The sequence below is a fragment of the Cynara cardunculus genome, assembly GCF_001531365.2.
Source record: "Cynara cardunculus var. scolymus isolate 2C chromosome LG 1, CcrdV1, whole genome shotgun sequence".
Lineage (NCBI taxonomy): Eukaryota > Viridiplantae > Streptophyta > Magnoliopsida > Asterales > Asteraceae > Cynara > Cynara cardunculus.
The window spans coordinates 25604052-25628525 of NC_037528.1; the positions used below are offsets into that span (position 1 = coordinate 25604052).

Consider the following 24474-nt stretch of genomic DNA (forward strand, 5'->3'; position numbering starts at 1 on the left):
TAATAAGAACCTGTGACTTGACAAAAACCTATGTCCTACAGTAGAGGTTTTTGTAAAAACCCATGAGAAATTTCAAGAGAAACCTCCATTGTGAATGCCTTAGGGATCCACTTAACCATTTTGGTTTTTATATTTATTATCAAGAACTCGATTCAAGAATTGCATCTTCTTCCCAGATTGAAGAACTCGATTTCATTTTCGTTTTTGATTTCGTTCCAGATTTCTTTTGAAGTTTCCAAGGTACGTTTTCGATTTGGATTTCGATTTCATTTCGGTTTCTATTTCGTCCAGATTTCCTTTGAAATTTCTAATAATATCTCTTTATTGTTCTTTATTCCATATTTCGTTTTCGATTTCATTCCATATTTTGTTCGAAGTTTCTAATAATTCCTGTTATCTTTCTCTATTCATCTTTCCTATAACCTAAACTAATTAACTCTTGTCTCTCAAGTTCAGAAGAACTGCTCAGCTGGATAAATTCACTTATTTCACTCAATTTTTCTGGTTCGGATATGCAACAACAATCCAAGGTCGCATACCCAGACGAAAACTAAATAGCTCAAAAGAGCTTATCTCCCCACTGCCTTCCATTCCCCTGGCACACACGTTTCCTTAAGACGGGCCTGCACAAGCGATGGAGTATGTGGTCTGGTTTAGATTGTTTCTGATTTCACAGGTTTCTTTGTTGAAATTTTCTGATGAATTGAAGGGTAAAACGATTATTTCTATATTTCAAACTAGGGATGTCAAAAAAAAAAAGCGAAACCGACGGTGAAAACCGAAAATCGAAACTTTCGGGCCGGGTTCGGGGACATTTTTTCTGGGATGGGGCGGGGATCGGGGATGAATTCGGGGATTTTAACGGATCACCGGCCCGGTCCGGTCCGATGTATATATAATATCATTAAAAAAAGGTAACATTAAAATTTAAAAAACTTTTATCCACTTTACCTCAACAACCCAAATAAAGTTCACGAAAAAGTCTAGTTTATTTGTCTAAAATCGTGATTTTAGTTGTATGATGTTGAATTTTTGTTTAGTTTTATATTGTAATCTAATACATTGTTTGTAATTGGTTTGATTATGTTTGAGACATTTAAACTTAGATCTTTAAAAAAATTGTAATTTACTTCTAATTGTGAAAATTAACATATTGTAATTTTTTCCATATCGGTTTCGGGTTTGGGTTCGGTTATAACCAACGGTGAAAAGGAGAATTTTTACCCTTAACGGGTTCCCCAACGGGGATTGGGGAAACCGCGGGGACCTTATAAGATCCCCGACGGGGATCGGGACGGTTACAGGGACGGTTTTAGCTATCGGTTTCGGGGACGGGGATACCAATACCCGGCCCGAACCCGGCCCGTTGCCATTCCTATTTCAAACGGTTGATTAAGTTAAAAAAAGTAAAACAACAGATTTTTATCTAGACATACAAATTTATCCATACAAAACTTAATGGAAAATTTGGTAAACATCCCCTTAATCAGTAACTGTTTACTTTAACATATTAAATATTCATACTAATCTTCAAAAAGAGTTTGACTTACATGTTTAGTCCTTAAAAAAGTTATATTTTTTAATTAAAGTTAACTGATTCGTCTCATTTTGTTAATTCAACATCCAGAAGGGGATGAGTGCGACTTCTATAATCGAACTTAAAGGTATGCATGGTTTGATCCAAATGAGACGATAATGCTCAATGCCGATTTAGAAAACATCGGTTTAAAAATATTACGAAACTATATTATAGTTCGTTTATACAAAGTATAAGATCAATCATTTAGGACAAATCAAATGTTATTGAAAATAAACACATTTTTTCTTGTTAAATCATAATGATCAATTCCATTTGCCTTTTGATTAATGCATTACCATTCATATTCATATTCATATTCATTTGAATTTAATTATGTTGTGTATTATCATTTTTATTTTAAATTGTATGGAGTATGGATGATAAAATTTCTTGTTAGATGGAATATGAATTTTTTTGTATGACCAATCTACATCAGATTTTAATATATAAACCTTATAAATTATACTGTATCACATTTTATAGTGTAGTATTTTGTGGTTTAAAGTATCTGCAATTTGGTTTGAGTTTTGAAAGGATTCTCAAATCACATATAAGGTTTGATTTTAGAGTTTTTGATTTAAACAATGTCATGAACTAGATTGGGTTGGGATTGACCGGCTTGAAAGCATATGAAAAATCTAATCCAGTGTTTACGATTTGAAACTCAACCCAATAACCCAACCCAACCAAACTGTGCGAGTTTGGTTGGGTTAAAATTTTGATACTTTATTTTATAATCTAGCTAAGTTATTGTGTTTAAACGAAATTAAGGGGGTGTGTGGGATTGCTTATAAAAACAACTTATTGACTTATTCCGGTATGACACCGGTAATAAACATTTTTTAGTGTTTGGATAAACAACTTATACCGGTGCTGTGATAATCAAATTCTGGTTATCACCTGAGGTAATCAATATGTGATTATTTGTTAAATAATTATGTAACAACCTGATAAATTGCCATAATTGAACATGTGAGTATGTGCATAATTATGCTAAAAATATAAATATGAATGGGGTATTAATGTGTTAGTATGCATAAAAATTTATATGCATGATTATGTGTATATTCTATATGCATGAGTTAAAATTATACATGCATGAAAAGGGGGTCCTAGCCGGCTTTCTAATTGAAGAAGGGGTATAAAAGGAGGGCTTAGCCTCCATTCTCTTTCTTGCAACTTTTTGAGCCTTGAGAGTGTCTTGAGAGAAGCAGTATCCGAATTGCATTTCACCAAGATTTTCATCTGATTTTCATAAGGTGAGTGGTTTAAACTGCTTTGGAATTTCTTTGTAATTGCATAACTAGATTATGTAAACTTTTCATTTTATTTGAAAATTTGAATCATTTGAGTGTTGTCCGGATTAGCCCTAAACCGGACAAGGGTTGGGCGATTTAAGCCTAAACCGGACAAGAGTTGTGCAATTTAAGGCATAAACCGGTCAAGGGTCGAGCGATATATGTCAAGCGGATTAGACCTAAACCGGATGAGCGTTGAGCGGTTTAGTCTTAAACCGGGTGAGGGTTGAACGACTTAAGTCATAAATCGGATAAGGCATAGGCGATTTATAAATAAACCGCCTGGTGGATTAACCGGATTAGATTAACCGGTCAAGTGTTGAGCGATTTATGAATATTGAAATTATGTTGAATATTTTGAACGGAGAAGTATGAATACGACCATATGTTGACCGGATTATTTTAAATCGGACAGGCCTTGGGCGATGTGTTGTCCGGATTTGTTATCCGGACAAAAGTGTTGAAATTCTCTTAAGTGTTAAATCGGACAGGTCTTGGGCAATGTGTTGTCCAGATTTGGTAAATCGGCCAAGACTTGACCGGAGATGAAGTCCGGCCAAGTCTATGTTGACCGGATTTGTATTATGACTTGTGCATGGTTTATATATAATTGTTTTTATATATATAAAAAAAATAGGAATTTTGATAAAGATGATTTTGAACTGATAATTCCATTGACTGCGGTCTAAATGGAATTGTTTTGTGAAATGTTTTGATGAGGAAATAAGGGTAGCATATCAAGGAGAGGTGTACCATGAGATAAGGGTGGCATATCAAGGAGAGGTGTACCATGGGATAAGGGTGACATATCAAGGAGATGTGTACATTTGGATATAATGGTAGTAATTGTATGTGTGTGATATATAATATAACTCTTACTATCATATCTCTTAAGATTACTGTGGTCTGAAATCTTTATTTCTTTGTGATTTAAAGATTTAGGATCATGGTTCTTATTAAAAATCATAGTCTGAATGTTATAGAGAAGGGGATAACATGTTTGGCCTGAAACTTTGTATAAACCTTGTTTGAATAGAAAATGTTTAAAAGTGATATTATGTTAATTTGGTTAATATAAACATGTTTAGAGTTTATGTATTATTTGCAAGCAAAGATTATTGGCCTGAAAGATAAAAGGTATTAATATTGTGTTCTCACTTGTTCATATATTTGTTATATATATGAAAAGTTGTTTTATTTAAGAGTTTTGGTGATTATCACCCTGCAATGACATAAATAGGGTAGCTCACTAGACCTTTCGGTCTAACCCCCGTTTTGTATTTTAAATATGTATTGCAGGTGGTGCTAATGGTAAGTGAAAGGGAAAAATGTAAAATTTCCCTATATGCATATCTACGTGAAGATTTGGCTATGTTATGTATAGTTTTGTTAGCCGAACATGAAACAGGACAAGATTTGTATTTTGAAATTTTAGACCATGTATTTTGTACTGGTAATTCTTGTACTAAGGGACCTATGTGGTGTATAAATATGTATTTATATATATGAATTATATGTTACATGCAATGTGTGGTATGGGGTGTTACAGAAAGTGGTATCAGATCCCGAGTTTAAGAGATTTAGGTATTCAACAACATGATACCTAGACTTAAACTGTTTTATTGCATGTTAAGGGTCCCGCACATAGTTAACACCATTGGAAATAAATATGATGAGTTGAAAGAACATTGTGTAAGGTAAATTTTAATTATATCTGGCCAATGTAATTACGAATTTACAGGTACACATCTGAACTTAAATACTTCATTATATTTGGGAATGTGAATACGTGATTATTAACACTAAAATCTGCAGATGTCTAGCCGAACTAGAAGATCTGAAAGAACGGCTCGTCCAGAGTCTGAAGAAAGGGAAGAATCACCTGGTAATCTCCCGACTGGCACATCCGGAATCAGAGGTCGGGGAAGACCAAGGGGACGAGGCAGAGGAAGAAGTCAGTCTCAAGGAAGGGGTCGTACTGAAATTCATTCTGAACCTAAAGAATCCCATTATGGGAATATTCAGGAGAGATCGGTGCCACACCCTGAATATGTAACCAGAGATATGTTGGCAGAATAGATAGGGAAATTACGGGAAACTCTGACTTCTATCATGGGAATACCAGCCAGGGTAGAAACAAAAAGAGTAGAAGTTCATCCTTCGGTACCGGTTACTCATAACAAGGAGGGAGATATTAAAATGTTTTTGGCATGCAAGCCACCAACATTTTCTAGAGAAATAGATCCAGTAAAAGCTATGTGTTGGATCAAGGAGATGAAATCTGTGTTCAACACCATTAGGTGTCCGGAAACAAATAAAGTACGATTTGCTGTTTCAGTCTTGAAATCAAATGTTTTGTTTTAGTGGGAAGTTGAATCATCGGCCAGAACGGATGCTTTACAAACATTGTCTTGGACAGAATTTGTAGATCGATTCAAGAACCAGTTTTGTCTTAAGACGACAGTTAGACAAATGGAGGAAGATTTTCTGAAACTGGAACAGGGAAATGGAACAGTTCGGGAGTATACTAAAAAATTTATTGAATATTCTCGATTTGCCGAACATTATGTTTCAACAGAATCCAGGAAGATAGAAAGGTACATTTGGGGTTTAAAACCTTCAATCAGAGAGTTTGTTATTGCTATGAACCCCAATACCTTTTCATTGACGCTAGATGCGGCCGAAGTGACCGAACGAAATAAGAATCGGCAGCCAGAAGAAAAAGTTGTAGAGAAAAGAAAGTGGGAGGGACCTTCATCAAATTTTCAAGGGCCGAAAACTGTAAGATATGATAACAAACCTGAGCAGAAGGTCGGTGAGAGAGTTTGCACGCAATGCCGACAGGTACATCAGGGTGAGTGTAAGATAGACCCAAGAAAATGTTATAAGTGTGGTGAAGCAGACCATCTGTCCAGAAGTTGCCCGACTAATCGAAGTTGTTTTAATTGCAATTCTCCGGATCACATTCGACCGAATTGTCCATTGTTAAGAACTCTGCAGTTAACAATGGTTAGTAAAGTATCAGGCTAGTATTTTTTGCAATCAGAAAATGATCAGAATTATTCTGCCAGATCAAGGAACAATTGTTATTTATGGTGATCGTCAGAAACACCATACTAGTATTTTGACCGTAATGAAAGCCCATAAAAGTATTCGAAAGAAGTGTCAGGAATGTTTAGCGTACGTAATTGATATGAAGAAAGTGAAAAGAAAAGAAAAATCGATTTCGATTGTTAATGAATATCAAGAAGTCTTTCCAGAGGACTTATCTGGATTAGCGCCGGATCGAGTAATTGAATTCCGAATTGATCTCGTACCAGGGGGCTGCACCAGTAGCAAAGGCACCGTACCGGTTAGCTCCATCTGAGTTGAAAGAATTGGTTGCACAGTTGAAATATTTGACTGATAAGGGATTTATTAGACCCAACACATCACCTTGGGGTGTTCCGGTCTTATTCGTCAAAAAGAAAGATGGGTCTATGCGAATGTATATAGACTATCGTGAATTGAACAAATTGACGATCAAGAACAAATATCCATTACCAAGGATTGATGATTTATTTGATCTGTTGGTGGGGGCAAGTTATTTCTCCAAAATTGACTTAAGGTCAGGGTATCATCAGCTTAAGGTCAGAGAGGAAGACATTGCTATAACAGCTTTCAAAACTAGGTACGGGCATCACGAATTCTTAGTTATGCCATTTGGCTTAACTAATGCACCCACAACCTTTATGGATTTAATGAATAGGGTATGTAAGGAATATCTTGATAAATTTGTTATTGTATTTATCGATGATATTCTTATATACTCTAAGACCGAAGAAGAACACGCATAACATCTTCGTCTAATTCTGGAATTACTGAAAAGAGAAAAGTTGTACGCAAAGTTATCTAAATGTGAGTTATGGTTAAGAGAAGTACAATTTTTGGGTCATGTCATATTCGAAGCTGGGGTAATGGTGGATCCAGCTAAAATAGAAGCAGTTGCAAGATGGGAAGCCCCGAAAACTCCTTCTGAAGTCCGAAGCTTTTTGGGATTGGCCGGCTATTACCGTAAGTTTATTCAGGACTTTTCCAAGATAGCCGTGCCATTGACTAATTTGACTCGGAAGAACATTAAATTCCAGTGGGAAGGAGAACAGCAAGAAGCTTTTCAATTATTAAAGAATCATCTTTGTAGTGCATCGGTATTGACTCTACCAGACGGATCTGAAGACTTTATGGTTTACAACGATGCTTCAAAGTTGGGGTTAAGATGTGTTATGATGCAGATAGGAAAAGTAATTTCTTATGCGTCAAGGCAATTAAAAGATCATGAGAAACAGTATCCAACCCATGATATGGAATTAGCTGCAGTGGTGTTTGCTCTGAAAATCTGGAGACATTATCTTCTAGGAACAAAATATCAAATTTATATTGATCATAAGAGTTTGCAACATTTGTTCAGTCAGAAAGAATTGAATATGCGACAACGTCGATGGATTGAACTTGTAAATGATTATAATTGTGAAATCCTCTACCACTCGGGAAAAGCCAACGTGGTAGCTGACGCTTTGAGCAGGAAAAATATACTTGGAGAAAATGATTAAGATTGGACTAACCCAAGAACTACACTTGACACTTCCTTAATCCCTTCACTACTTCTCTACCGGCTATTGGGGGATGTTTAAGATACACTTGACACTTCCTTAATCCCTTCTACTTTTCTCTCAAGTAGATCATCCTACTTGGAGAAAAGTTTCTTTCTAAATATTAGTAATCTTTTGGCATTTCGAGTTCTCTTTAATCGCTTTCTTTATTTTCTCGTTCTTAATATTCGTCTTTTATTTATTTACGCTTACTTGCACTTTATTTTCCGTCATTTAGTTATTACGTTTTCTGTATCCTTTACGTTCCATCATTTATATTCCGTCATTTACTTTCCGTATTTATTTTATGTCTTCATTTATCGCACTTTATATTTTTTGTCATTTATTTTTCGTCATGAGTAGCTAATTTTATTAGCTCGCGTGTATACGAAAAAGGTGAGTTTGTAAATCAAATATGGTCGACCCTTTCATGTAACAACGATGTTTTACTTTTTCATTTCAAGTTTTATAAAACCAATGACACTTCTTGACGAGTTGATCACTGAAAAGTGTTAAAATGTCATGCTAAGCTGAGCCATTGATTGCACGTCAATTTGGATGATATGGGAAGTAGATTTGAGAGAGTTGCTAACAAAAAGATTTGTTATCCGTATTTTCTAAATTGTTAATTCTCGACGGGTTGATCACTCTGAAGTGTTAAAGTGGAATGGACTCAGAAATGAGCCATTCAAAACACGTCAACTTGAATGATATGGGAATCCACTCGAGAGAGTGATTTTTAATAAAGAGATTTGTTTATCCATATATTTTGAAGACACCATTTGTCACTTTCACTGGTCTGGATACCTCATAGAGATATGGGTTAAATGCTATAATATCAATGCATTGGTGAAGTCCGAGAGGAATACCTTCAAAGTAATTGGTAAAAATAGTTGTTACTGATTACATGCTGTAGCAATTTGTCAGCATGGTCTCATGTTGTAGCATTTTGACAACATTGGTCTACTGGAATCATATTTACATCTCACCCGAAAGAGTCATACACCCTAGCTTGCTTTTATTATCTGTTATCTTCTGTTAATTTTTAGTTGTGTTAACTCAGTTCAAATCAAAGTCTTCAAATTCGCCTTCTGAAATCATTTCCTTAACTTTACTTTCTTCTAAACTTTTACTACAATCATTGTGGACGATATCCGGTACTTGTACCACTTTTATTACTTGAAAGACGATATTAAGACTATTTGTATACTTGCTTTTGGTCCTGATTGTAGTCTGTGGTGTGTTAGCATATCCGCGATCAATAAGTGATTTTGTAGAAAAGTATAAGTTGTTTTAAATAAGCAATCACAAACACCCCTAAATCGAAATGAGAACATACAAATAAGACTAACAAACTTAAAGAAGAAAATTAAAAGTTCATGCAAATAAGCAAGTAAAATTACGATTAGAATTGCTATATAATTATGAATATAACTAAATACAAGTTGGTCTAAAGTCTAATGCACATATATTCATTAAGGATTGGACGATCATATTAAATCCATAGTATATAGAACATTGGGTTCATCAGGTTAGGTATAAATGACCTTAACCTAATTCTAACCCAACACCTATAAGTTTAAAGTGTTTTCAACTTGTTTAACATATTGGGTTTGATTAGGCCATTTTAGATTGAGTTGACAGGGTTAATTGGGTTAGGGGATGTTCGGTTGCGGCTTAATGGACTGTATAAGCCATATGGCTTATTCGCACAACCATATCTAGTTGTTCGATGTAGGCTTATTCAGTCAACCCATGGCTGAGCCACTTAGCTACAAACCTTTGTCCTTTGTATTCAGCTATTAACTTTCCTCAACTACCCATCTCCCAACCCCTCTCCATAGCCACTCCTCCTCAACACATCGCCTCCATCCTTGAACATAAATGAAAAACACAGATCCAAAGGGTGAAACCTTTCAAACAAATTGATATCTTCCAAACTCCAAAACTCTTCATCCATGGAAACCATCCTCGTTGTCCATCGTCCGCCCTCTGCCTCACCACTCACCAATTGTCGCCTCCTTCTCCTCATCTGCTCCGACCTATAACATCATCGTCCATCAGCAGCCCACACAGGAAGGCTATGGATACATGTGTTATTTTTCCCGACAAAAATCGCTTGTGTTTTAATGTTTTAGAAAATTTCCAGGAGATTTCTAGAAGTGTTGTTGGATATTGAGGGAGAGACGGAGAAGGAGAGAGAGGGGGTGAGGGGTAAGTGACAAAAGCATTCAAATGAAATTTTTTTGAATTTATTGTGATTATATCATTAAATTTGTATATCAACTTAGATCAAATTGTTTTTATTTAAAAAAAAACTTGGAATTATATTTTTTTAATAATTATAAGTCAAACATTAAACATTTTTATCAAACAAATGTTTTAATAGTGTCCAATGTAGGTTGAGGGTAAAATGGTCATTTCTGACATTCCAATTGTTTATTCAGCACAACCACCGAACAACAACTTATCTGTTAATATACAAGCAATTATATCAATACAGACAGCTATATCCATACAGGTCTTAACAGAAAACGAACCAAATACTCTTTTAGTCAAGTTCTTGTACACGCTTGTCAATTGTCATAAATACCCCTCTTTTAAAGTACACTTAGGGAGCGTTTGGTTCGTAAAATGGAATTCGATGGAATTGGAATTCATCACATGAATTTGACTTTGAGGGAATGGAATGGAATATGATGGAATTTGACCATGCCTTGTGATTGCGTTTGGTTGAATGGAATTGTAATAGAATTCTTAACGGAATTGAATTAGGGAAGGAATCTGTAGGAAAAGAATTGAAATCCTAGCATATTGCTATGGAATTGTAAAATCTATGCGTGAATGAATCGACTGGAATTGAAAGGATTCCATAGTCTTATTCCATGAACCAAACATTCTATTTGGAATTTGGTCAAAGAATTATACATTTCAATTTCTTTCAATTTCCATGATCCAAACTAGAGATGGCCAAAAACCGGTCCCGGGCCGGTCCCGGGCCGGTCCCAATCGGTCCTCACATTTCTCATAACCGGTCCCGGCGTAACCGGTCCCGGTCTCGGTCCCGGTCCCGGTCGAAAATAATAGGACCGGTATAGGTACTCTATAACCGGTTATGGGCCGCCGGTCCCGGTCCCCGTCCCAACCGGTCCTTCATTAAAAAAATAAGATTTTTTTTTTGATTTTTTTAATGATATATATTTTTAATACATTATAAAATTTACAATTGGGTCACTTAAATACACTTTAAAAATGCGTTTTAATATAATTAAAATTACGTTTTCTTATAAAAATACATTATAAAATTATTTAAAAATACATTTATTTATAATATTATTTGAATTTTCGGGCCGGGCCGGGCCGGTCCATAGTCGGTCCCATAACCGGTCCTGGTCCCGGTCGGTCCCGGTCCCACGAAACTACCAAAAACCTTAACCGGTCCCGGTTTTCGGTCCCATAACCGGTCCTTACCGGTCCCGGTCCCGGGCCGGTCCTTTGTCGGTCCCGGTCCCGGTCCTCCGGCGGTCCCGGGCCGGGCCGGGCCCATTTGGCCATATCTAATCCAAACAGTCCCTTGCTAATTAGAAGACTTGGGTTTCTATCCGACTCTGAGCGCAGGGACTGTTTCGAAGCCCATAATAGTTGATAGGCCCACATTTGATCCAGAAAACTACAGGCTGTGACGCTGTGTCCACGACTCCACGTACACCATTGTATCCTGAGCTTAACCAATAAGTTCTGTTGGGAGCATTTCAAACGCCATTCAAATATTTTCAAGCGCGTAAACACAATCCTGCTATTTCATTGGTCCGTGTTTTGCACCTCCCTCAACGCGACTGAAACACCATGTTTCGCATCCGATGAATTCTTAGAGATCGAAAAATTGCACTCTGTGTATCATCGTCTTCCTTCACGGGACATACGAGAACCCTAGATTTCTAAATCTCTATGAATTTAGATCCGGATTTGTTTGAAGATCAACAAGGACAATCGCAGGTACACTCTTTCTTTGAATCATGCCATTTTTCTCATATTTTTCTTTTTTTTTTTCATGCTAGGATTCGACATAAAAACAAAATTAATTTCCCTTCTTGTGTACGATTTTTTTAATCTTCACGCCGTCGATTCAGATCAACGTGATTGGCATAGTTTTAATTCTGAATGGTTCTAGGATTTTAATTTTTGCCCTAAGTTTGTTTATTTTTTGAATTTGACAAGTATTGGAAGGGATTTGAGTTTGTGGTTGATGATGTTGGGAGGATGATAACTGCATTTGAACTGTTTTATAGCACATGATACGATGGAATGTGCATTGAAATGTATATCCACAAGATTCTGTAAGTCTTTTGGGGATTATTGTTGTGATACATTTTTATTTCATATAAGCGTCTAAAAATTTGTTTTAGTGATTAAATATTTAGGATCTTCCATGCTTATATTTTTTTTTGATTAGTAATATCATATATTGTGTGACCATGATCAGTATTTACCCCAAAATAGCCAGTTCAGATCTTCTAACATAATATTTCTCCAAGTCACCGAGCTAGTTGCGTTTAAATTTGAATTGAATAGTGCTTTTTCTTTTTAAAATCAAGTTTTCATTTTTATAATTGGTGGTATTGTCGGTCTATTTCCTGGGAAGGTGATTTTGTGGTCACTTTATCAATAAGGTAGATCTTATTAAGTTTTGCTCATTATTATTACTTTTCTATCTGCTTCAAAAGTCTTAAGTGCGTGTCAATGTATTTTTAGTTTTCTACTCCCTGGCCACACCGCCACAGTATGGGTTTTTGTTCTTTAAGTGCACAGATTATGAGTGTGATTTGGGATAAATCATTCACTTTTTATTCAATTTGTGACTCATAAGATTGTCCTGCATATACTTGATGTGATGCAGGTTATGGATTTTATGGACATTGATCAGGTAGTGGAGGTTCCTGACACTCCTGAGAGATTAATAGCAGCATGTAGTAATGATGGCAACTGCATAGGAAAAAGGAGTGATGGATCAAGTAGTTGTCGTCTGATAAATAAGGAATACTTCAATGAAAAGCTGCGAAATGAGCCAAGGGAAAAAGGCAAATCAGTCACTGCTCATGGGGGTCGAAGATTGTTTATACGTTCTGAAAATCACAGCAATTCTTCAGGTTCTACATTAGGGAATTCATCTTCTTGCAAGAATGTTTTGCCTACAGTAGATGGTGCAAATCATGAGAAAGGGAAAGCTTCGTGTAATTCTGATGTTCAAAGGTCTACTAGTCAAGAAGACAGTAGTTTTGTTGATTTGACTGAGCAAACCAGGCGTGGCCATGTATTTGGACAGGCTACATCAACAGGAGTTTCAGGAACTGGTAGTGCACATCCATCTAGAAAACATCGGTTTTCGACTTTTGGTTTTCCTGCAGTAGATGCATTCGATACATCAAGCAAATCATCTGGATTAAATAAACCCATCAAATTTACACTGAGATCCGACCGTGGTAAAGGAGTTGAAGTTGGAGCTCAACATAAAGCTGAAAGCAATTCGTCTTCATTAGCTAGCATATCACCGAGAGTCAGTAGGCAGAAAAGGTTGGTGCGAAATGGATGCATATCTCCCCATAACATAGCAAAATCCAAACAGGTAGAAGAGAAGCATGACATTGGGAGGGTGACAAAAGACTTACGGGTTGATGTTGGTACCATAGCATCTGATGGTCCCTCAAGTACAGTTGATGTTAAGGATCTGGTCTCTGAAGCTAAAGATTCACGTAGACTAAAAGGAAAAGGAGCATCTCTTCATTCTTCTTCTGAAGAGCCTGATGCAAGAAATGGACATTTGTCTCAAAGGTAGGTCACGAAATTCATTGTTAAGACCACTTATGTGAAACAGAGTGGGTAATAAGTTTTGCGATTCTACTCAATTTCTGTTACTTTTTGATTTTCTATTAAGTTTGATTTACTATCTGCTTTCTGATCTTCCCTTTGCTCTCTGCTTTCCGAAACAAGTAATTTACTTTTTGCAGTGGATTTCCCTGAAATAGTGGCTTATCTCAACGGCATGACAAGTCCACAGCCTCTTTTTTGTTGTGGATTTCCAAGTATTGGTGGTCTCTTTGTAATGGGCAATATGTGCATATTAAATTATTTTTAGTTGGAACTCGGAAAACTAAATTTTAATAGAAGTGCAGGGAAATATTCGCGTAGTTTTTGGTGAGTACATCCTTTTGAAAAGGGTGTACTTTGCCTTACTACTTTTTCATAGAAGAGCATCAAGTCAAATTAGGCCATTATAATGCAACCAAGAGAGTACCTTTAATATAATATCAGGAGTAGTTAATTTTTGTTGGGGGATTAATGAACTTGGTCACTTCACATTTGTCTAGATCTACTTATCTAACAAATTTGTACATGAATTCAAGGAAAGGTCCTAGTTAAACCAATCACACAAGTTTACTGATCGTTTCTCTTCAGTACATGGGTTGGATTTGCAGCTAGTCAATAAAATACTTCTTGGTGGGTGTTCCGAAGATCTGAGAGATCTTTGGCCAAGTGTTCCAGATTTTTGAGCAATTTTTGATTGAGATACATCTTGAATGAACTGCAAAAATTATGAAGTATCGTCTGAGTTGGTATTCCATAGAACTTGCAATAGAGTTGATGCTGTTGGGAGAGATCTTGTGTAAAGTTAATACTATTGACCCCATGATTTACTTGCAGGAGCTCTGTAATTTTTAAAGAAGCAACTGATGCTAATGAGGATTCAAGTGTGGACACATCTACATGCTTTAAAGAATCAGATGGATGGATAACCACGCACAACACTATGAGAAAAGTAGATCACCCATTGGTAGATGGTGATCCACGTATATCAAGAGGTAAGGCTGCCTCAAGGTCTGCCATTAGCCAACAGAAAAATGGGATGGTACAAAAGGATCATAGAGATGGAAGTATCTCTAGTAATATTAATAATCATTTTGAGGATTTGGAGATACACTCTACCCAACATGTGCCTGCTCCACCTGAGACCATGTCCCGTCGCGCACATAAGTTGGGTCAATTTAAGGACCGGGCACAATTTACAAAAAGACAGAGGGAGGGTGTTGCTTCGAGTAATACTGGGGAACGTGCTGTGCCACTTCCCAATGACTCTGAGATTGCAACCCTTAGACTATCTGAGGAACCTTCAACTTCAAGGTCAACCAGGAACAAGAACCGTCGTGGTGCTGGTGCCTTGGATCCAGTAGTTGCACTTGACGAGTCCTCTCCTGAAGTGGGAAACCGTGGCTCCAACACACACCGTAGTAGTACCGAAGATCCAAGTTTCAGGGCCCTACAGGTTGAAGCAGATGAGATACTGGCTAGAGAACTGCAAGAGCAGTTGTACAATGAGGAGCTGGCATCTGCGTTTGGAATTGATGAGGTTTCCAGTCTGTTAATCTATTACCCTCTCCCTCTCAGAATAAATGTCCACGATGAAAAAAGCATACAGTTTTAGGAAAATTATTAATTTATTACACTTTTTAATCAACTAAATGACAACTTTACCCTTGACAATAGTGGGAGTAATGAATTTATCCATCTCATAATTAAGTGTAGAATTGAAAAGTATGCACTTATTTTGCCACAATCTAAAGAAAATATGGACGCTTATTTTGAGACGGATGGAGTATATCTTCCCTCTTCGAGATTGCTGTGTACAATTAGATCTATGATATATAAGTATTTACAATTTCTTATGTACCGTAACACAGATGGATTCACACCATGCATTTGCAACGGCAATGCAGCAGGGACACAGTTCAAATGCTATTCATGCTGGTGCTCGTCCTCCATATCGTCCTGCATCTGTATGCCAGCCTTTTAATTTCTTTCTTTTTCTCTTTTTTGCTCCTTAAAGAATAGCTATAAGCCTGATGTCATACATATTATTGAATTTGTTTGCTCTTAATCATGTGGCCGTAAATCTTTACTTTTTGCCCAAATATGTTGATTAGGCATTGCGCATTTCAGTATAGTTGAATATTTCCTTAATTTTATCTTGCAATATGGCCTTTGATGCTTTTATTTGCAGGTAGCATTAGCTTATGACTTGTCAGTACAATGTTAAAATATAATATCCTCAAGTATACTTGGAACTAATTGGTGAGCAAGAGAAAACACTATAAAGAGCTGAAAACTTCAATGAAGAATTACTGTTACTTGGGGCTTAATAACCCCAAATTTCTAATTGCTTATAAATGTTATTATTACATAATTTCTACCCAACTAAACATTAAAAGACCCCACATTTAAATTAATGAACCTTTTTTTGTCTTAGTCTCATGGTTCCCGTCAATGTATGCTTTCTTCCTGAAGAAATGTTTGTATGGTTATGCAGAGAGGCTCGTCAACATCAAATTTGTTACAGCACTCTCGATCAAATCCTTCCCGTAACCCTTCAATTCTTAGGGGGGTTAATGGTCAAGCTCCCACCTCCACAAGATTGGCTCGGTTGAGAGGTCGTTTTCCGGGACGCCCTCGTACACTATCATCTACTCCAAGGAATTCAATATTTCCTCCAAACATGGATGTGGACATGGTACGAAACTGTGGTCTCACTATTTTATTGTCTTAATTACTATTTTTATTTTTGCTAGTTTCTTAAGCTACATTGTTTTTTGTGCAACAAAGAGAAATCTAATGTTTCTGTTTTTGGTTTAAAACTGAAAGTTGAAGCTTATTGTATGACCATATTGACATGATCCTAGCATCTTTGGATACCATATTCCGTTTCACTCGCAATCTCGTTTCAAGATACCAGTTTTTACATTTGCCACACATTTCTTGAAATTCTTGATCTTCATATGTTTTTAAATGAACCCACAGCTGTTCTATTCAAGAGACTTGATTTTAACTTGTTTACAAGGCTATATTAGATTTGTTTCTTTTGGGATTTCTTCAATTTGCAGCATGTTGATTGTAGATTTAAGTTTTTGGGCTTTCTCTCTTTCACTAAGCAAACGAATGGACCTCTTTAGGATTCATTTGGTTTGCAGGATTGTTTTTGAGGGATTTGGATTTCATGGAGGGATTTGGATTTGGAGGGATTTGGATTGGAATGGATTTGAAATCATTGGTGTGTTTGGTTTGTAGGATTTGGAATGGAATTAGATTCCACTATTTATAAAAAAATTATAAAAATAATTAGATTACATTTTTATTAATCGATATTCGATTATTACAAAACAAATGTTTTAAACCTTATTGCATACAATCTTACAGAATCCCATGAAATTCTGAGCACCCCCTAAGGATTTCAAAATCCCATGTTTGTAGGATTTCAATTAAATCCTAGGATTTTAAATCCGGACAACCCAACAAACCAAACATGGGATTGGAATATTGAATCATAGGATTTTAAATCCGGACAATCCAACAAACCAAACATGGGATTGGAATGTTTGGTTTGTTGGATTGTCCGGATTTAAAATCCTAGTATTTAATTGAAATCCTACAAATATAGGATTTTGAAATCCTTAGGGGGTAAGGATGCTCAGGATTTCACGTGTTTTTCTAAGATTGTATGCAAAAAGGTTTTAAAAATGTTAAAAACATTTGTTTTGCAATGATCGGAAAATAAAAATATAATCTAATTATTTTTATAATTTTTATATAAATTATTTGTAAAAATGGAATCCAATTCCATTCCAATCCAAATCCCTCAAAAACAATCCTGCAAACCAAATGGACCCTTACTGCTTTTTAATGGGTTAATAACCCTTTAGTAGATCTTTACTGTGATAAAGAGTTGTTACCTTGTCTTGTTTCTGTTCATTTTACATGCATGTTTGATTTCTTGACTGCAGAGAATGCAAATACTGGAAGCACTGGAGGCCTTTAATGATATGGAATTGCCTAATGACTTGTTACAAATAGGACGTGAATTTAACGAGTAAGATAAGAAGATACAATACAAGTTTCTTCGAGTCTCTTGTTTGCTTTTCTTTTAAAACTTGTAGCTATTGTCTAAATTGTGTATTTACCTTCAGGAACGATTATGAAATGTTGTTGGCTCTTGACGATAACAATCACCAACATGGAGGTGCAACTCATGCTCAAATAAATAGTTTGCCCGAGTCCACGGTTCAGGTAAATGCATACGTTACTGGAATGCACTCATGCAGTACATAACAAAAACTTGTCCACGTTTGGCCCAACATTAGACTGGGACTGTATGGGACAAAAGTGCACTTTTTTTGTCCCACCAAATTAGGTGGAACAAAAATTAGAGAGATTAGACAAGGTTGGTAAATTATTAAACTACCCTTGTCAAATTGAAACCCTAAAACTTTCCACAATTCTTTCGCCAACCTACCTCACTCTTGTCTCTCCAGTTCTATCAAGTCCAAATACCAAACGACTGCTATTAGTACTTACTCGTGGTGCAACATGCAGGCTGAAAATCTTCAAGAATGTGCAATTTGTCTTGAAACTCCTACCATCGGTGAAACCATACGACATCTTCCTTGCCTTCATGGATTTCACAAAGATGTATGCTCTCTTACCTTGATGTAACTTTTATTTTGCTTTCCAACCGAGACTAATCATCATTTTTACCTTCATTTCATATCACAGTGCATAGATCAATGGCTGAGAAGGAAAACATCATGCCCAGTATGCAAATCATCGGTCACTTGATTTGCTATTTTGGTATCTGGTCCCATGGCATTTTTGCATCAACTGAAAGCAGTCTAGTTTTGGGATTTTAAGGTGAGTTGACTCGATCTCTACTATCGAGGGACTTAACTAGTAGATCTGCTGTTGCTGAAAGGATGCCATGGACTATGATTAGACAAATGTGATGCAAGTTTGTTTTGATTATAACCATTTCTTGGGGTATTATCGGGATCATTTTTTGGGTCTTCGGATGTTGGAGATCTTTGAATGCCATTTTTGGAGGAAATCTTAAATCTTAATTGATCCTCATGTTTTGGTTTTTCCTTGTAAGCCTCTTGGTATGAATGTCAAAATTTTAGAATGGTATCTGGGATTTTTATTGCTTATATATCCGAATTTGGGAGTTGGTGAAGGATCGTGTGAGAAGCGTAAGAAGGGATCTAGGCCCTTGATCACCTTTAATCTCAAATCCACCCATGAGTCACGCTTGATATGGGGATTGATCCAGTTCATCTCATCCTAATGTGCATCTAAGGGTGAAGATCTCTTCTTACACTTTTCACCTTTTAACTCTTCTTCTCACCAAAACTCAATTCTTTGGGAGTCTTGGCGTTTGATATATTGTGTTTGGATGTAACAAGATCTATCCGGTATGATAATGATACCAGTGTATGTAATGTTTTATTTGTATTTCAATCTCTAATGTTCTTGGAATAGCAGGCAATGCGTTGGAAGCCTTGTCTAGCATTTTATTAGACAATATGCTAAAGCTTAAAAGATGGTTAGAGAGATTCTCCAAAATGGAAATTTTCATGCTCTAAGGCATCTCCAATAATATCAAATCCATAAAGATTCGTGTAAAATATGTTCAAAAAATAAGGGCGCGTATACTAAATGCTTACTTGGTAAGGGCTAATCGGATAAATATCTTTATCAGATGAATATGACAAGGGCCAAGAATTTTATCGGGTAAGAGCGATGAGAAAGATAGAGAGTCTTACCCAATAAGTGAAGATGACTGTTCTTACCCAGGTAAGAGCTTACCCCGTAAATTGTTGCATTCGATATGTCTTGATGTATTAAAATCTTATGCATCAAAATAAATTATAGAATTGACTCGTATCAGTGAACACTTATTGGATAAGCATTTGGATAAACAACTCTTAAGTCTACTTCAACATATGACACCAAAATATAAGATTTTAGATATATTATTTTCTATTAATGTTAAATTTGGCATAAATAAATAGTGTTACATCAAAATTTGGTATCTCCATTGGAGTGATTTTTGGTGTCAGATTTCGTGTTTGGTGTAAAATTTGGAGATTGACTAAGAGGTTCTTCAAAAGTCTATCCAAAGTAGGAGAAAGAAGGTAAAATTCTCCATATCAGAAAAACAATGTAAAAGCGAATGCTTAGAAGGAAGACATAATTTTATTATTATTATTTCAATCAATAAATTTTTTAAAAATTAAATGTTTAAGAAAAAACAATGTTTTATTAAATATATTAAATATTTTAATAATAAATATTAGTTGTTTACAAGGCACATGCCTGGTACTCATAGAAATTGTTCACAACTCGTGTTCATCTACAAGGCTTTGTGTGACACATTAATATGCTCCCTGCGATACATAATGCTGACGGCCTTCAACAAGCAATTTTCCGACTTCGGCGTTGCCATCACCAGCCAACATCGGAGACAAAAAATTATATTATAAATTAACAAATGATAAATCAATCGATTATTTACAATGTAATCTCTCTAAAAGGAGTTCCACACGTCTTCAAAATCATCTCCTCTCCTCCAAACTTTTTTTTACACTAACACAACTTTAGTCGAATTAGAGCAAAGCTCGAACATTGACAATGGTAAGGATTTCACGAACATGTCTGAAGCATTAGCATTTGTATCTGTCATCACCAAATGAATGACTTTATCTTTGTGCATTGTTACCACTGATGACATACGTTCATATGTTTCGTCCTTGAACTGAATGCCAAATTATCCGCTGTGTATAACACTTATGGCTATAACATATGACTTTCACATCTTCCAGGACCTCCCTCATATATAAAGCATCCTTTGTAACTTCAACGACATAAATCAATTCAACTTTAGCAGTAGACAAAGCTATGATCGTTTTTAGTCTTGCTCTCCAACTTGTAAGCATATGTAGAATCCCATTAATCCATTATATTACTCTCCAAAAGAGTCATTACGGAGAACGAGATTACAACAAATACAGATTCAAACGTGAAAAGGTTCTTTATGATTCTTGAAGAATGAGGGGGTAAGGGATTGATCGAGAAGTGATAGGATGGCCTTTCCGTATGGATTATATTGCTACCAAATTTTCTGAAATAGAAGTTCACTGAACGATAAAAAGCTATTCCAGTTCTTTACATTCTATCAAAAAATAATCTATAATAACTTGTAAGTAGCAACAGGGGTATGACTCACTAATACGATATAGACTACTCTAATTAAAAGAAATAATTGAAAGTTATCAGTACTGTTATTATCTGTGACATTAATGGTTACAAATTCAGATTTTTTTTCCCAATCTTTTGTCATTTTAATTAAAAAACATTACCTTTTATAATTATATTTTCTTTTATATGATGGTAATTATTTTGTGGGTTGCTTGTAAAATTTTCTGATCCGGTTCTCATTGCAATATTTTGGAGCTAAAACGTTTATATGAGTAAGTGCTTACCAAGTCACATTACTTTACTGTATAAATATGATGAGAGCCAAAAATCTTATCCGGTAAGAATGAAATAAATACCAAGAATCTTACCCGATAAGTGAAGATGACAACTCTTATCATAATTAACACTTAACATGTAAATTATTATATACAATGTTGTTTTCGTGAATTTAGATCTTATTCAATAAGCAAGTAATATTGTCAAGGTGTTAAATTGTTAAATTTTTACTGAAATAGTTCATTTTAGGGGGATGGGGTGGGTTTGGTAAAAACTAAAATGGCACGTAAGCCTTGATATTTTAAGCCCACTTATCTTGGCCCAAGATCACCATCGGCATTTGGCATTTGGCATGTCCAGCGTTTTTGCTGGTAACGATTCTGCAAGAGTGTCCGCTGCCTTTGCACCGCCATCGTTATCCTGCAAGCGAACGCCGTCGTATAATCACTCCGTCGTCTATCTCTGATGGAATTTGACCTTTAGAGTAAGTACTTACTCCATTAGATACATGTGAAATTTTGATGTTAATGATTGCTATTCAACATCACAGTATGTTTTTGGAGTTCGAATTGATGTTTGAATCTTGTAATTGTTTTCCTCCGTCCATAGCAATTCCACATTTGAATTTAGAATTTGGATATCAAAATGAATGAGTTGTTTTTGTCGTAGATTAACAGTTGTGGAGTTACATTGACCAATAGAAAAAGTAACAAATTTTGAGTTAATAAATCAAGATAAGCTGTGTCTACAACGATATGGAGGGAATGATAATGCTTTGAGTTCGAATCTAGATAAAACAGAACAAAAATCCTTTTTTAAGATGTTGATTCAGGCTGTCGAAACCTTCAATAGGGTTTGTGTTGTTGTAAATCCCCTAATTTTGTACACTCTGGTTGAGTAAACGAAAAGAATGAACATGCTTGTTCAAAAGAATTTGACATTCCTCATTGACTTAAGGTGGTATTTTTGAAGCATGAGTCCTGAATTTTCTAATTGTGTTGAAGCAACTTGATCCATGAGGGTGCTACACGGGACATTACAGAACAGAAATGTGTTGTCCCGCGGAATGGAGTGGCAGAAAAATCACCAATATAGATGGAATTTTTTTAGGGAAATGGACAAAATTGGTTATGAGTGTCAAATTAAAACCCTGTAACCTTTCACAATTCTTTCAACCACCTATGACCTACCTCACTCTCGCTCATCCACTCTTATCCAATCGAGTTCTGTCAAGTCCCATCCACATACCAAATGCAACAGGTAGATGTTTATGTATCCCCAACCCACAATAGTTGGAACACACTATGGATTGTCATCTTGTTTTATTGATAATCAATTTAGTTGTTATGGTTGGTCTCTATTATGGATTTTTGACCACTATTTGCAGAGGATGTTTCTATCTCTTCCTTCCAGGAGCTCATGTTAATGGAAGAAGGAGATGTAAAGCGAAGACTAATTGTAGACAACAACTGATTTTTATAAATTGTGATTTTTAGGATTTTTTGTAATCTGAAAAGTATCTTACCTGAATGATTTGTATAGCAACTTATACTGTCTAGAAAGGATTCTTTCTCAGCGTCCTTGCGTATCTTTATTTGATTTTATTTGGTTCGATGTCTACAGAAATGCATATCCGCAAGCTCATCGAATTAAATCGATCTTGAGGGTATTGATTGAGGCAGCTGTGTTTTCTTGGAAATGTTAAGGTCCAACGCAATCGCTGGTCTAATTAGACCAATGAGGCAACTTGGTATATTCAGAGTGCCAATCTCGAACTGCAGTCAGCTCACAGTGATACAAGATCATATACCCACCCCAGTTGATGAAAATTACTTACAGGACCATTTCAACATAGGAAAGGATGCTGAAGGGATAGGAAAGCTCCAAAAAACTTACAATGTGTCCAAAAAGGACAAGATCAGTGTTCTTGTAAGATCACTTCTTGATCTTGAAGACAGTAAAGAAGCAGTCTATGGTGCACTTGATGCGTGGGTTGTGGGGGAACGGGAATTCCCTATTGGACGGCTTAAGACAGCACTGATTGCCCTTGAGAAAATGCAAGAATGGCATAAAGTTGTGCAGGTTATTAAATGGATGTTAAGCAAGGGGCAGGGTGTGACAGTTGGAACATATGGACAGTTGATACGTGCATTAGATATGGACCTCAGAGTAGAAGAAGCAAACAAGTTATGGGCTAAGAAACTTGGTAGGGATGTGCAATCAGTGCCTTGGAAAGTATGTGATATCATGATATCTGTGTATTACCGGAATGAGATGTGGGAAGAGCTTGTAAAGCTTTTCAAAGGCCTTGAAGCACATGGTCGTAAACCCCCAGATCAATCTATAGTGAAAAAAGTAGCTGAATCATATGAGAAGCTAGGTTTAGTTGAAGAGAAGGAGCGTTTTGTCGAGAAATACAAGAGTTCATTCACTAAAACACGGGGAAAATATGGAAGGAAAGCAAGCAAGGAATCATCGGTCACAAAGATTTCCTCATAGACCAATGAGTGGCTTAACGAGGAAATTAAAGAGCTTTATTATTGGAATTCTGGGTCTAAGTGAATTCTGAAACTATTGAATACGGGTGCAAATATCTTGGAGTTATAAGTAGGTTTCTACTGTGGACATGAATGGATCCTCCAAGTGACTTATAGCCACAATATTAAGCACCTTGAAGCTTGGCACATTGGATGTACATCATGAATCAAATGCTTCATGCAGTTTCTTTTTCTACTTTATCTATTTATAACAAGTCAGTTAAGGTATCTAATATATATTTTATCCTTTCATAATCTTCATTTGTGGTCTATACAGATGGACTAAATACTTTCATAGTCTTGTATGTACATCATCCCATTCCCATATGTTCATCTTAATTCGGGTCATTGGTCATTTGTCCTGCTCAGAAAAGGTATTTCTCTAACAGCCAATCTTAGGGGCTGTTTACTAAACGCTTACTTGGTAAGTGCTTACTCGATAAATTTCTTCTTCGGATGAACATCACGAGGGCCAAAAATCTTACCGGGTAAGAGTGATGAGAAGGATGTAGAGTCTTACCCGGTAAGTGAAGATGGCGACTCTTACCCAGGTAAACACTTACCCGGTAAATTGTTGCATTCAATACGTTTTGATGTACTAAAATCTTACGCATCAAAATAAATTATAGTGTTAACTTCTATCTGTAAGCACTTACCGGGTAAGCATTTAGGTAAACAACCCATTAACTCACTTTCTCGAATCAAGTAATGGCAAATGAACCACCATCACTATGGAGGAGTATGTACAACCCTAATGGGGGTTTAGTTCGTAGAATGTTTTATGAAAGAATGGATTTTGTCAAATGAATTTGACTTTGAAAAAATTAGAATGGACATTGACAGAGTGTTTGTGTGATAACCGGATATTGGTTATCACCAAAGGTAATTAATATGTGATTAATTGTTATATGGTTAGGTGAAAGCATGATGAATTGTTATGTGAATTTGTGTATTTTTATGCATAGGATATATATGCATAATGTGAATACATGTATGAGGTTGTATGTATGAGAGTGTGCATGATTATATATGCATGCATGAATGGTTATTCATTAAAGGCATGCATAAAATAAAATGAGTAT

General features: G+C 36.0%; 3 protein-coding genes across 3 annotated transcripts in view; 2 read left to right on the forward strand and 1 right to left on the reverse strand.

Annotated features, from left to right (window-relative positions):
- LOC112510064 (chalcone synthase 2) overlaps positions 1-1727 on the reverse strand; it is a 10080-nt gene extending 8353 nt beyond the window's left edge. Inside the window, exon 1 of the mRNA XM_025115349.1 lies at positions 1692-1727. Coding sequence (XP_024971117.1) covers positions 1692-1721 — 30 coding nt within the window. The 5' untranslated portion in view covers positions 1722-1727. The remainder of the gene's footprint in view (positions 1-1691) is intronic.
- Positions 1728-11299: 9572 nt separating this feature from the next.
- Positions 11300-18526, forward strand: LOC112508770. The gene is made up of 9 exons (XM_025113517.1): positions 11300-11501; positions 12403-13334; positions 14205-14907; positions 15239-15334; positions 15865-16065; positions 17333-17418; positions 17516-17615; positions 17922-18017; positions 18102-18526. The coding sequence occupies exons 1-9, from the start codon at positions 11454-11456 to the stop codon at positions 18162-18164; spliced, it is 2325 nt and encodes a 774-aa protein (XP_024969285.1). The 5' UTR covers positions 11300-11453; the 3' UTR covers positions 18165-18526.
- A 2689-nt stretch (positions 18527-21215) lies between these two features.
- LOC112529638 (pentatricopeptide repeat-containing protein At4g21190-like) lies at positions 21216-23740 on the forward strand. Its single transcript, XM_025140980.1, has 2 exons — positions 21216-21339; positions 22479-23740. Exon 2 carries the CDS (start codon positions 22554-22556, stop codon positions 23352-23354), a length of 801 nt encoding a protein of 266 aa, XP_024996748.1. The 5' UTR covers positions 21216-21339; positions 22479-22553; the 3' UTR covers positions 23355-23740.
- Positions 23741-24474: the final 734 nt, after the last annotated feature.

Bases quoted from the DNA above. Each gene is read 5' to 3' on its own strand.
- LOC112508770 (XM_025113517.1), top strand. From the start codon at position 11,454: ATGAATTTAGATCCGGATTTGTTTGAAGATCAACAAGGACAATCGCAG. The intron at 14,908-15,238 runs GTTTCCAGTCTG...ACCGTAACACAG, and splicing joins CTGCGTTTGGAATTGATGAG to ATGGATTCACACCATGCATT. The intron at 17,419-17,515 runs GTAAGATAAGAA...ATTTACCTTCAG, and splicing joins ATAGGACGTGAATTTAACGA to GAACGATTATGAAATGTTGT.
- LOC112529638 (XM_025140980.1), top strand. From the start codon at position 22,554: ATGTTAAGGTCCAACGCAATCGCTGGTCTAATTAGACCAATGAGGCAA.